General features: G+C 63.0%; 1 protein-coding gene across 7 annotated transcripts; it reads left to right on the forward strand.

Annotated features, from left to right (window-relative positions):
* Positions 1-970: 970 nt before the first annotated feature.
* Positions 971-7,642, forward strand: SCN2B (sodium voltage-gated channel beta subunit 2). Of its 7 annotated transcripts, none has more exons than XM_075035130.1 (6): positions 1,047-1,186; positions 2,819-2,967; positions 3,209-3,302; positions 4,026-4,192; positions 4,632-4,842; positions 5,052-7,642. In XM_075035130.1, the coding sequence occupies exons 4-6, from the start codon at positions 4,043-4,045 to the stop codon at positions 5,249-5,251; spliced, it is 561 nt and encodes a 186-aa protein (XP_074891231.1). In that variant the 5' UTR covers positions 1,047-1,186; positions 2,819-2,967; positions 3,209-3,302; positions 4,026-4,042; the 3' UTR covers positions 5,252-7,642. The 7 variants fall into 7 exon arrangements, with proteins under 7 accessions (XP_074891228.1, XP_074891231.1, XP_074891229.1 ...); XM_075035132.1 differs by having other exon boundaries at positions 1,117-1,186; positions 2,849-2,967; XM_075035128.1 differs by having other exon boundaries at positions 1,051-2,967.
* The last annotated feature ends 5,152 nt before the right edge of the window (positions 7,643-12,794 follow it).

A 12,794-nucleotide genomic window follows, 5' to 3' on the forward strand; every position in this document is an offset into this window, starting at 1 on the left:
CAAACCCCACCACCCTGCGTCCCGCAGCGCAAGAACTAGGTGGCTGAGCAGCTGCTGTCGCTCGCTTTCTGGTCTCCATGAGGTCATATGTTGTCTCCTTCCTGCACCAGTCTCTGCAGCCTGAATCCAGGCTTGGAGTCCATGGCCCGAAGGCTTTCTTCACCAATGGTGTGAAGGGGACCAAAGACCTCCAGCTTCCCAATCCAGAGGGCTGGATGAAGAGAGAGCGTTGCCCTGGGATAGCATCCTGCTGGGGAAGAGGAAAGGTGCTGGCAGAGTCTGGCATCCCTGGGAAGCGAGGAGGCTGCCCTCGCATCAGCATGGGAGCAGGCAGGCACACCAAGAGTGCTTCTACCTGCTGCTGGCCTGTGGTTGTGCCTCCTCCTGGGCACGCTGGCTGGGCTGCTGTGCGGGCTGCCTCCTTGGGAGCTTCTGCCCTTCCCAGGCCCGATCAGTCCCTCTGCTCTCTGCCTGGCTTTGGGAGAGCATTTCTGATGTTCCTGGGCCCTCGAGAGTGGGAATTGCTGCTGTGAGCGGTATGAGCAGGGCTGGGTCGCTGGCCTTCAACAGGGCAGAGGTGACACATCTGTATGTCCCCACTGAAATCAGGGGGCTGCAGGGGCCGTGGGAACCCTCAAGGTCAGGCCTGCGCTGTGGGGCACCGGCTGAGTCCCTCCCCACGCTCCTGTCCTCCCCGGGGGGAAGAGGAGCCCTGAGTGCCACTTGCTCCAATGGCAAGTTTGCAGGGCCAGAGGGAATCCCGGCAGCAACCTGCTCCTCGGCTGCCCTGGGCTCAGCATGCTGCAGGCAGAAGCACTGTGACAGCCCACGACCAGACCCCGGAGCAGGAGCGTTTAAGCACCAGGAGCGTTCGCCTTCTGTTCAGGGGAAAATTTTTCTGCCCTCCCACTTCCCCTGATGAAATCCACCAACCATAGCATTTACTGAATTCTTCGATCCAGCACCACTCCAGCCAGCCATATTGGGCTGTGGAAATAAAGCAGCTCTAATGTTATATGTCACCTGCAAATAACCCGGGCGTTCGAAAAAAGCAAACCACCACCACCAAAATCCACACCAATACCAGGTCCTCTCCACACACAAAAGTCCTTCAAAATGAGCCCGGAAGCTTGGCTCCTGCAGCCCACCTTGTTCCTCACTGGCCTCAGCTTGCTCCTCTCGCTGGGTAAGTGTCGACTTGACCCCTTGCATGCACACGGCTGCCAGGGGAGAGCACCCAGGCTGGGGAGAAACACCCTCTCTGGCCAGGAGCCCCCTCCCCACATCCCAGCCCCGAGAAGCCCCTCCTGTCGCCGGGGAAGCAGCGAGCCAGCGAGAGATGCTGTGCCGCAGGGATGGGGACAGAGGTGGTCCGAAACGCACCCTTGCTGCAATCCGCCAGCCAGGGTGACCTGCTTTTAGGCAGGATGGGGGGTACGTTGCAACTGCAGCTTCTCTTAAAAAAGCTGTGCATCCTGCTCGCCGGAGGTTTTGGCTAAGTGCAAGGCTGTTTGCATGACAGGCAAGGGATGTGGGCTGCAGTGGGGAGAGGGGGCAGCTCTGGCTTTGCCTTGCTGGGAAGGCAGTGGCTGGTGGGCTGCGGGTGGCTTGCGACTGCCCTTTGCTTTGTGGCTGGCTGCTGGGGCGGTGGGCTCTGGGCTGACGGTGCTGCATGGGGTGGGGGGGAAACCATAGTTTCTGCATTTCTGCCCTGCCCCAGAGGCAGTGGCGTGTCAGCAGGTTTGGGTCTATATTGATTGGAAACAGAAACGCATCTTCTCTGTGAAGTGCTCTTCACCTGGTCCCGGAGCTGCTGGTGGGCTGCCTTTGCTTTAAGAGAGAGGCTGGGAAATGGCGGATAAAAAGCCCAGCAAGGTCTGCTTTAGAGGCTGGCTGTAATTTTACCACCACCCCCGCCCCCCCCAAGCCCTGGGTGCAGGGTGTAGTGTGACAGAGCATTTGGGAGCATGCACGGCACCGAAGGACGCAGCCTGGACAGTCAGTCCCAGGGATTTTAGCGGGTTTCTTTCCCCACCTCTGTTGTCCCCCGGTGCTGGGTGCCCAGGGCAGTGGCAGAGTTTGGACCTGAGCACATAGGGCACGTGTCTATCGCGTGCTGGCTGCCTGCGAGGACCCTCTGGCTGCGGTACGGTCCTGCTGTACCAGGTGGCACGGCAAAGCCCTGGCCAGGGCTGCCTTGTCACCGCAGAGCCTGGAAGAGCTCCTGGTGGCACCTCTGTCCTCTGCAGAGCCCTGGGGTGCCCTGGGACATGGCGCAAAGCCATGCCACCCAACCGTAGGCATAGCATGAGGGCCTCCAGGCACTCGAGCCTGCACCTCTGTGCGGGGGCCCCTCCAAGCAGGCCTGCTGGGCTGGGTCTGTGAAAGGGCCTCCTGAGATGGGCAGGCTCCCGGCTCTTCTCTCCCACCCCTAAGAGGTTTTTCTTGAAAGCATCTAAGGGGGTGGGCTGTGATGGGGCAGCAAGGCTGGGAGACTGGCTGGCTCGGGTCTGGACACTTTTTGCTTCCTTGGATGCTGCGAGTTGTTGCCGTGCACCAGCTCTCCCCATCCCTGCCTCCCAGCACCCTGTGGGGAGCCCTCCCTGCACTGGGGCTGGATGGTGGGTGCCCACCATGGCTGCTGGGCTGCCAGCACGAGCAGGAAGCTGTCTACAGGGGCTTGGCCATGCTTGGCGGGCACCCCTCTGCCTCCAGAGAGCTGGCTTCAGGAGGCTGCTGGTTCACACCTCGCAGTGAGACCTGTGGCTCGAAACAGCCATATCTGCAACTCGGAAAAGCCTCTTTTCCCTGGCTGCAGAGCCTGGCCCCTTTCCTGCCCTGCTTGCAGGCGGAGTGGATTAGCCAGCGGAGCAGCCTTGACATGCATCCAGCTTGGCCACGGGGCTTGACTCAGGAGCACCTCAGGAAGGAGGTTTGAGAGCAAAGAGCAGCAGCCAAAGGGGAGAGGTGAGGTGATCGGAAAAGCCCCTGCTGCCAGTGTTGCTGTCCCTGCCCTGCGGGGTGCCACAGCCCCCCTTTACAGTCTCAGCCTTCCCAGCAGTCCCTCCAGGTCTCTCCATCCCTGTGCTTCTTGGGGCTTAGCCTTAGAGTTTGCAGCTAGCTGGCTGCACGGGAGCCTGTCTTGGCATGTGCGCCCTCCCCTTTGCAGGCTGGAGAGAACATGCTGGATGCATGTGCTGGGTTTCAGGTGCTGCTGGGCCAGCCATCAGACCAGGGGAGCTGCAGGAAAGGAGTGGAAGAGGGAGCAGAGCATGGACACCCCATCCCTGCCCATGCCCCGGGTGAGCCATCCTGCCCTGTGACCTGCACTGGGTAATGGCCCCGTTTCTCTGCCACAGCAAGGCCAAGGTGCAGGGACTGGCCTTGTCACCGCAGGAGCGACTTGGCCCAGTCATTCCCAGCTAGAGAATCCTTGCGTGAACACCCCCGGGAAGGGGAGCATCTGCATTTCCCCTGCAGCCCCCAGGGGCTGGCCCTGGCAGATCCTAGCCCTCGCCGCTGTAGTGCGTCCTGCCGGGAATGGAATCTGATGAGCGCAGCCATAAATTTCTCCACAGATGTGGCGCTGAGCCCAGCATGCTGATGCTGCATTCAGCCCTTTGCATAGCATTATCGATTCTGCAGCAGGACAGCCTCGTTTAAGTGACAAGGAGCAGGGCTTGCCTGGAGTCAGCAGAATTTAGCCCTGGGCACAATCAGGGCAGGCATGGCAGAGAGGGGTCATCAGCTCTTGCAGAGCACAGCCAAGGGATGGTGCCAGGGCTGGGGCTGCTCCCCCCTTTTCCCTTGTCACTGCTGTGCAGGGGAACCCCGGTCCTGGCTGGCCATGGCGTGGTCTGTGCATGGATGTGCCTGAAAGGCAATCCCAGGCCCCAGGGTGAGCTCTGTGCAACCAGCCAGCATGGAGGGTGGGATGGGGAGACCGGCCTTGCAAGTAGGATAGCTGCTTGTGTCCCTTTCTAACTCATCTGCATCTCTGCTCTTGCTCTCTGTGCTTGTGGCAGCACCCACGGGATTGGGCATGGAGGTCATGGCTCCCGCCACCATCAATGCCTTGAATGGCTCCTCCGTGAAGCTCTCCTGCACCTTCAACTCCTGCTACAAGGTGGAGAACAAGCAGTTCTCACTCAACTGGACATACCAGGAGTGCAGGAACTGCTCTGAGGAGCTGGTGAGTCTCGCCGGGGCTGGGGATCGGCTGAGAGGTCCTGGGACCAGCTCAGAGTAGTTGTGTGTGTTCCCTGGGGTCCTGAGCCTTCTCCTTATGTCCGCTCCTGCTCTGGCCCTCCTCTGCCGCAGGGAAAATCAGCAACCGACCGCGTGAAGAACAAGTGGTCAGGGCAGCTGCCCTGATGTGGCAGGACAGGCAGGCGTGAGTGGGGAGAGGCACCACGAGGAGACCCTGTCCCTGGCTGCTGTGGGGGCAAAAGCCAAGCGGGGACCATGCTGCCCGTGGAGCTGAGTGGGTGCTGGCCGGCTCAGGGGCAAGCGTGCAGCATGGGTGCATGCCTGGGGCAGTACGTGCAGGGGAGGGGGATGCCTGGCCGGGGAAGGCGAGCAGGAGGGCTGCCAAATGCTGTCTCACCTCCTCTCCCGCGTGGGATGTCCAGTTTCTGCAGTTCCGGATGAAGATCATGAACAAGCAGCTGGACCGCTTTGGGAACCGGGTGGAGTTCACCGGGAACCCCACCAAGTATGACGTGTCCTTCACCCTCAAAAACGTGCAGCTGGAGGATGAGGGCACCTACAATTGCTATGTCCTGAACCCCCCGGACCGGCACCGGGGCCACGCCAGCATCAGCCTGAAGGTGCTCACCAAAGGTAAGCGGTGGAGCGGTCCCCTCTGCTGTCAGGCACCCATGGGTGCCAGCTGGCTCTCTGCTCCGCCCCGTGCCCTGCCTTCACCCTGCATTGCACATGCAGGGCTTGCTCCCTGGCGGGGGGGAGCAAGCCCTGCCGCTTCCCTGTTGCTCCCGCTGGCTGCCCCAGGTGGGGGCTGTGTGCCCTGAGCCCATGCCCTGTCTCCCCAGAGCCCCCGAAGCACGACTCAACAGTGGCTGTCATCGTGGGCGCCTCTGTAGGTGGCTTTTTGGCCGTGGTCATCCTGGTGCTGATGGTGGTGAAATGCGTGCGCCGGAAAAAGCAGCAGAGGCTGAACACAGACGACCAGAAGACGGAGGAGGAAGGGAAGACAGACGGCGAAGGCAACCCGGACGAGGGCACCAAGTAACGCCCCCCCGCCCGCCCCTCCCTCTTCACCCCTGTACAGCGTGACCCCCTCGACGTGCTTCCCAGAGCAAGGATTTATGTCTCCCCTGAGCATCCCTCCCTCCATCTACCTACCCCACCCAGCCTGGAGCAGGGCGCGGAGAGAAGGTGGTCCCTGGAGGCTGGCCGCAGCGGGCAGGGCTGCGGAGGGTGGCTGAAGCGCAGCCAGGCTCCCCCTGAGGCTGAGCTGGGACCGCCTTGTCCCCCTGCTCCCGCCGGGCACGCTCTGCGTGCTGGAGCACTGCGTGGGGCCGTGGGGAGGTGTTGGGGACAGGGTGGTGCGGGAGAGGGGGGCAAGAGCGCGGTCCCCACATGCGGTGGGGCCGGAGCAGGGGGTGCCAGGAGGGGCAGAGAGAGGGCCGGGCAGCCCCATGCCCAGATGTCTGCGCCCTGTCCCACTAGAAAAAGAGCAGGGGCCAATGGCAAGCAGCCGTCTGCCTTCGGGGCCACGTCTCACCCCCCGAGGTGCTCCTGCTGTGCCCAGGCACAGGCACCGGCGTACTCGTCCCTGAGGGATCCCCGCTAGCTGCTCGTCTCCTCCTTCCAAGTCCTGTGTGCCAGTGCTGAGGGTGCTGTGACAAGACGCTCGTGCTCCTCGGGGACTGTCCCAGCCTGCTCAGAAGCCGATGGCTGGGGAATGACCATCAGCCCGCATGTCGGCTCTGAGCTTTGCTGGTTTTTGGAGCCGCTAATGGCTCCTGGTGTGTAACGGATGTATCCGCCTGCCTGTTGGGCTATTTTTGGGCCTGAGCATCTCAGGCAAAGGTGCCGGGCTGACTTTTTTGTGCTCGTTTCCTTCTTGGGGAGGGTAATTCTAATGGAAGATGTTCCGCTGATGTGCCAAACCAAGGTGGTGGGGAGCGGCAGGGTGCGGCTGCTCGGGACGAAGAGCTGCTGGGAGGAAGAGGAGGTTTTGGGTGCTTGCTGGGAAGGACTGGGCACAGCCAGGGGCCCAGAGGCAGGACAGCTCTGTAACCCCCGAGCAACCCTGTGATGCCGAGACTGCCTCCTCCAGCCTCCCTTGCAGAGCGCTGCACAATCCGTAACTGCCACGGCAACGCGCTGCCAGGCCGCCCAGCCGCCGGCCCCGCAGTGCCGGCTGCCACCTGCCTCAGCCCGTCCACGGTCCAGGGCCTGCCCTGCTTGCGGCAGCTCCCTCAGCGCGCCCCGGGAGCTGCCCTGCCTGCTCTGCGGTTCGTTACAAGCAGTGGCCCCAGGCAGCTCGGGGGGCGAGCGAGCGGTGATCCCGGCTGGTCCCACCCCGTTGCGGTGCAGGGGGATGTGGTGAGCCTCAGGGTTAGGAACCGGTGGTCCTGCCTGCCTCGGGCTCGCCACCTGGCCTTGGGCAAGCCCCTTGCCTCCTGCGTTGGACCTGGCAGGTGAGCTGTGCTGGCTGGAGTGCGCGAGGAGCTCGCCCTGGGGCCTCTCGCAGGTCAGACAAGGAAAATGACCTGGGGAAGTGTCCCCTGACGCACCGTGCCGGGGCTTTTCTTCTCCCAGGGCAGGTGGGACATGGGGCAGGAGAGGGCCAGTGCACGGAGCCCCAGGGGACGCTGCCTAGGGCCCGGTGACGGAGGTCCCCTGTCACCCATGAGCAGCACTGTCAGGGGAGAAGGGAGACCTTCGCCGCACCACCTGCTGCCCAGTGCTGCCGTGTCCCCGCGTGGGTGCCACACCGGCAGCGCCGCAGGCAATGCCGTCGGGCCCCGGGGATGAAGGGACGGCCATGCGCTCCCTGCTCTGCCCCCATCGCTTTCTGCCCTGGTCCCGCGTGCCCTCTCCACCCTGCTCGACCTTGCTGAGCTCCGCACCACTCCCCTTCCCATCTGCAGCAGGAATGCGCCTTGTCTTGCCGTGTGGCTTCCCCCTCTCCCGGTGGCTTTCCTGCCCGGGGAGGGCTGGGCTGAGGCTGCCTGCCCTTGCGCACCCCCATGCCCACGCCAGATGGCTTTCCCCGTACAGTGCCGGTGGGGAGCCAGCCGCAACGCTGGTTCCCCGGGCCCGCCTGCTGCTCGAAGCTGGGCTGCGTGCGGCAACGTTGCGGCCAAAGGTCCTCTGACTGTTGCACACAACTGGTCTTGCATCTGCCTTTCATTTCTTTCATGCACTATCCGTGGATTGCAACTTGCCAATGCATCTGTATGTACATAGCTGTACACAACAGAGAGAATCTCTACAAATATATATATATACACAGGAGGCGCTGGTATCGGTCACGACTATAGTTTTGGGTTTGCGCCTTCTGATGGGTTTCTTTTGCCAAACACTCTGCTGAGTGTAGGATGTTTTTATTGCTCTTTGTACAGTTAAACAAACAAAAGAACAACAAAACACAACTTTGCACTCAATGCTTTTGTGCTGCTGCCTCCTGGAGGGGCAAGACAGGGTCCCGCGGCTCTGCTCTGCCTGTGTCTCTGTCTGGGGGGATGAGGAGGCTCCTGTGTGCTCAGAGCTCAGTCCTGCTGTGGCAGCAGGTTTGCTTTGGGTGCTGAGGGAGCCCAGGGCAGCCGCTGCTTCCACAGCTCAGTCCCCAGGAGCTGCCGCAGAGCCAGGTGCAGGCAGGACGGTGCTGGGGCAGGAGAGCAGCCGGTGCTGCCCGAGCCTCCACGCACCCAGATTTCAGGGGTGCTCCCCATGCACTGCGGGGCTCCAGCTGTGCTACAGGGAGCTGCACCCTGCCGACTTCCCCACCTCTGCTCCGCAGACAGCCGGGGACAGCAGCTGCTTGGGGCACGGCAGGTAAGGGTCAGCAGGCTCCAGCGGAGCCCAGGGCACACACCGGGTGATCAACACCTGTAACCAGGCTGCTGTCCGATTTAGCCATCCGGCAATGCCGCACGGATGCGCCAGAGTGGTGCGGCACAAATGGGGCACAGTTAATAGGCACCTCCATCCATTTACCCACCTGCAAGGAGTGGGAGGCACGAGGGTGACAGTCAGTCATGCCTCTCCCAACTGCCCTTCAACCCTGGCCACTGAATGCCTGCGCATCCCAAGTCCGCACACGCGCAAAGTCTGGCCAGCACCTACGACTACCTCTTTCTGCCTGCCCTGCCTTACCCGCTGCCCGGCAGCCCACCTCGCTCAGCCTGCTGCTGCACCGAGCAGTGGGGTGACAGTGAGCAGCGCCAGCAGTCTCAGCTCTTCCCAGTGCCGCCCTGCACGCCTCACTGTATGCCTGCGGGCTTAACCCTGCACCTCCCGCAGGCAGGTCTCCCTCCCTGGAGGAAGGGCACCAAAATCACCTCCAATGCCCTCCGCTGACACAGTGTGCTGGGCTGCTGCTGGGGGGTACAGCCCAGCCAGGCTGCAATTGGTACCCGGCCCGTGGCAGGGAACAGCTTCGCTGTTACAGAAAGGAGCAACTCGCTGGAGGAGGGCATGCGGCTATCTACCCACCCAGCTTTAGGGGGAATCAGCCTGATGGAGGGGTGAATACACCCATAGGCAAAGGAGACAGGGGACCCACAGGTTGGCAGCATGGGGTCGCCTCTGGGGGCATTGCTGGCAAGAAATCCGTGAGGAAGGCAGGCAGTGTGGGATGATGGAGGAGAGCCCCGCGGGACACGACAAGGGTGAGTTTTCAGCACCGCAAAGGACTGAGGGCAGTGACTGCGACCCCCCCCCAGTGCTGGGGCTTTGCAGATTCTCCAGAGCCAGGGACAGTCCCTTTTACAGAGCACTTAAATTTCCTTGGACTAGGTGGGATTCGAGGTGTTGAAGAGCAAGAGAGCAGGTGGGGAGATGGCGGGGACCTCTGCTCAGTGCCGTGCAGAGAACCACAGGGGACCACTGTGAGGGGGGAGCCCGGAGCTGCCATCCCTGCGATGCTGCCTGCAGCCTGGCCCCCCTGCTCATGAGGCTGGGAAGTAATGAGGGGGGGACCTGGACAAGGGCACAGCCTGGGGCAGTGAACTCCGGGGAGCTGAGGAGTGTCAAGGGCAGCACTGAAGAGCCGGAGCTGGGGAGGGTCCGGCAGAGGTGGCCTCGGGCTGTGCCGGGTCAGGAGGAAACTTTCTCCTGGGACGCAGGACGGTGGCCTCGCTCAGTGTTTCTTGCAGATGCCCCTGCAGTGGCTGCCTGGGCACACTGCTCCTCTTTCCCCTCTTGTATTAAAGGGCCCGTGAAAGGGGGCAAGGAACCTGCCCACCCCGGAGGGCTAGCGGCTCTGCTGGTGGGTGCCCAGGAGGCAGCAGGCAGGACAGCTCTGCGCAGGGAGAAGGAGTCAGGGAGAGGAGAAAGCATTGCTCCGAGGGAGAGCTGCAGGCAAGGGAAGGCTGAGAATGACAAAGGCAGCCAAGCACTCACCTGCAGTCTGCGTGCCCAGGACCTCTCGCTCTGCTCCCAGCCTGGCGTGCCTGGCCCAGCCGGGATGGTCCTGCAGCATCTGATCACTGCGAGTACCTCCTGCCTGCTGCCAGCTCCCGGGCTGCCAGGCCACCTTGTCTTTTAAAGGTCACAGCCAGAGGACCTTGCAGTAAATATAAGGTGCTGATGGGAAGCTCTGTTTCAGTGTCGCCACCTCCTCCATCGGCACTAGGGCTCTGCCTGCTCCTGGTCCCGGACCCCAGCATCCCCTGGCTTGGGGAGGTTTGGGAGGGGGTTGGGGCTGTCCTTCCGTTGCTGCCGGGAGTGGGGCCAGGGCCGCCCCAGCAGGATGCTCCAGGGCAGCCGGGGCCAGCGCTGCGCCTGCTGCATTGAGCTGGGAGGCTGCAGCCCAACTGCTCTGCTCAGCTCTACCCCAGTACCCACGTGGAGGGAAGCAGGAGCCTTCCTCAGAGAGCAGCCTGGCATTTTAACCCTCCCAGCTCCATTAGTGCAAGATGAGAGGGAGCGAGGGGTACACAGGGGCCTGGCAGCCACCCCCCCTGGCAGACTGTGAGCCAGCTGGCAGGACCCCTGCGCCCTTCTTCCTGTCCCCCCGGGGAGGTGACAGTGTCCAAGCAGAGGGTGCTCGCCTTTCCTGAAACCAAACACAGCAGCCTTGTGCTGGACTCAGCAAAACAAGTTTCTGCTGAGCCGCAGTATCCCCAGGTCCCATGCCGGACATCCTAGCATTGTGCCAAAATCCCCGGGCCAGCTGCTGCGACTGCCTTTCCCGGCCATGGCACACACCGCTCGCCAAGGCCAGGCTGTGGGAGAGCCGAGCCTTTCCCAGGCCCGCGGCAGCAGCAGATGTCTCACGAGATCAGTCAGCCGAGGAGACCAGCCAGAGCTGCCAAGTGTGACAGCTCCATCAGGCTCCTGTGACGGGCAGCGTCCTGCTCCGAGCCGTGGGGCCATGCGGCCGGGAGGCCACGGTTGGCCCTGGGCATGCTGTGGGAGTGGGCAGCATGGCACCAGGCTTGCCGGCTGGCCCCAGCAGGGAATGCGGAGCCCTGCCTCGGCAGAGATGCTCAGCAGGGAGACAGTGCCCACAGGGGCATGTCATTGCAGAAGCAGCTGAGTGCCCGCCTGCCCAGCACAGCCTGTTTGTGCCACTGCCCACTAGAGCCCTTTTGTTTTTCCTGGCTGACCCTCCCAGCTGGGTAGTGCTGCTATTCCCAACCTTCCTGCCTCCAAAAGGATTTAGGGCTCTGCTGGGGGGATTCCCGATGGCAGTTTGGCCAAACCCATCCCAACTTTACCCACCTTTTTGGAAGCAAACTTGGCAGACACCTGAGCATGCCAGGAAGGAGTCCTCCACGCGTAACGGCCTTTCCCTACACCAGGGTACGGGTGCTACTCTTTCAGGTCCCCAGTGCTGCAGGTCTCTGTGGTCCTGCTTACCGGATGCTGGAGGGTCCAGCCTCAGCCTCGTCTACCTTCCCCCCCCTTTCAGCACCTGTGACCATGGCCCTAGCAGCCATCATGCACCCTTGCAGGGATGACAGGCATCCCTCCACCCTTTCGGACCTCTCTGCTGAGCTGCTCCTCAGAGGTGTGCCACCCCGCTCACAGCAGATGCAGCGCTCCTCCTCCTCCCATCTCAGCACACCGCTTGCTTGCCTGGTTGCCAGCAGCCGCTGCTGCTCCCCTCACCAAGCCATATCCACCACCTAGCCGTATCCATCGCAGCCGCCCGCCGAGATACTTTCTGCTGCGTCAGCAGTACTCTCCACGCTGCTCCCGCAGCGCCGGCTGCCAGCGCTGCCCAGCCTGCTCTGCCTGTACTTTTCCTGCCTCTGTTGCCAGCTCTGCAGCCCTAACTCCTCAACACACAGGCACAGCTGGCATCCTCTCGGGGTGACCTGGGATGCCCCCGTGCCCTGCAAAACCTCCTGCTTTCCCTCTTCCCTCCTGCTTTGCGTTCCTGGCCAGGTGGGAAGGAGAGCAAGCTGCGAAGGGGGCTGGAGCGGGACTGAGGAGTCTCTGGAGCTGGCAGGCTGCGGCACTCCAGACATGCAGGCAGGGCCCTAGGCAGCATCCCTGCGGGTGAGCTGCTCTCACACCCGAAAAGCAGCAATCCTGTTTGGGGAAGCCATGCTGTAGTGCTGTGCCCAGCAAGGGAGGTACAGCCTTCCCCCCCAGCCCCCCGCCCCGGGATGAGTCTTTGCCAAGACACGTGCCCTGTGCCAGCAAGGACTACAGCCCGGAGAAACGGTCAGTGCTGCTCCTCGCACCTCCTCCTCCCGCTTCCCGCCATGCCTGTTCTGAGGGTGCGTCACCTCCCGCAAATTGCTGCTCTGCACCGGGGTCTGGTTGTCTAATGGACCTGGTGAAGCTCAGTCTCTGCCCATCACATCATCGGAGGCCTCCATTAGGAGGGCCCCCACCACCGCCCTTTTGGATGTGGGCTGCTGAGGGTTAGGTCTAATGGACGTGATGGTGAGGAAAAGGTCGTGGAGATGTGAACTTATGTGCAGGCAATTATCCTGGAACGAGCTCACGGTGACAAAAACAAGTTTTCAGCGCGTCCCCTTTGGCGCCAAGCAGATTCCCCCCGCAGCCTTGCCCATCGGTGTCCAGCTCCGCATCCCCATCTGGGGTTGCAGAACTCTCTGCTGTCAGCCTTGGGGCTAGAGGGTTGCCGGTAGCTACATGGGGCGGGGGGGCCGGGACACTGGCGGCGTCACCCCACTGACGTGCACCGAACGAGAGCCGGGCCTCAGCCTCGGCCCCTTTTTTTGTCCTCCCCCCTGGAGAAGCCACCGGCCTTCGTGGCGCTTTGCCCCTTTCCCAAGGGGTCCCAGGGCAGCACCAGCCCAGCGTTCCCGGTGCCCCCCCAGCCCTGCGCCCACCCTGCGGTCCTTGCTGCGGCTCTCGCAGATGTCGGGGCCGAACCCCGCCGGGGGGGGGGGGGAGTGGCGGAAAAAGGGGCAACCTCCGGGGCCGGCGAGCTGGGCCGCCCTGGGGGCGGGCGAGGGCAACACCCGGGGGTGCAGACCGGGGTGTGCAAGGGACGCGAGGGGGCAGCCCGGGCCGAGCCCCCCCCCCCTCCCGCAGGCGGGGCGGATGCGCGGCGCGGGGGGGGGGCGCGGGGGGAGGAGGGCGCAGCGCGGCCCCGCCCGGCCCGGCTCGGCCCC

Source organism: Buteo buteo, chromosome 9, assembly GCF_964188355.1.
Source record: "Buteo buteo chromosome 9, bButBut1.hap1.1, whole genome shotgun sequence".
NCBI lineage: Eukaryota > Metazoa > Chordata > Aves > Accipitriformes > Accipitridae > Buteo > Buteo buteo.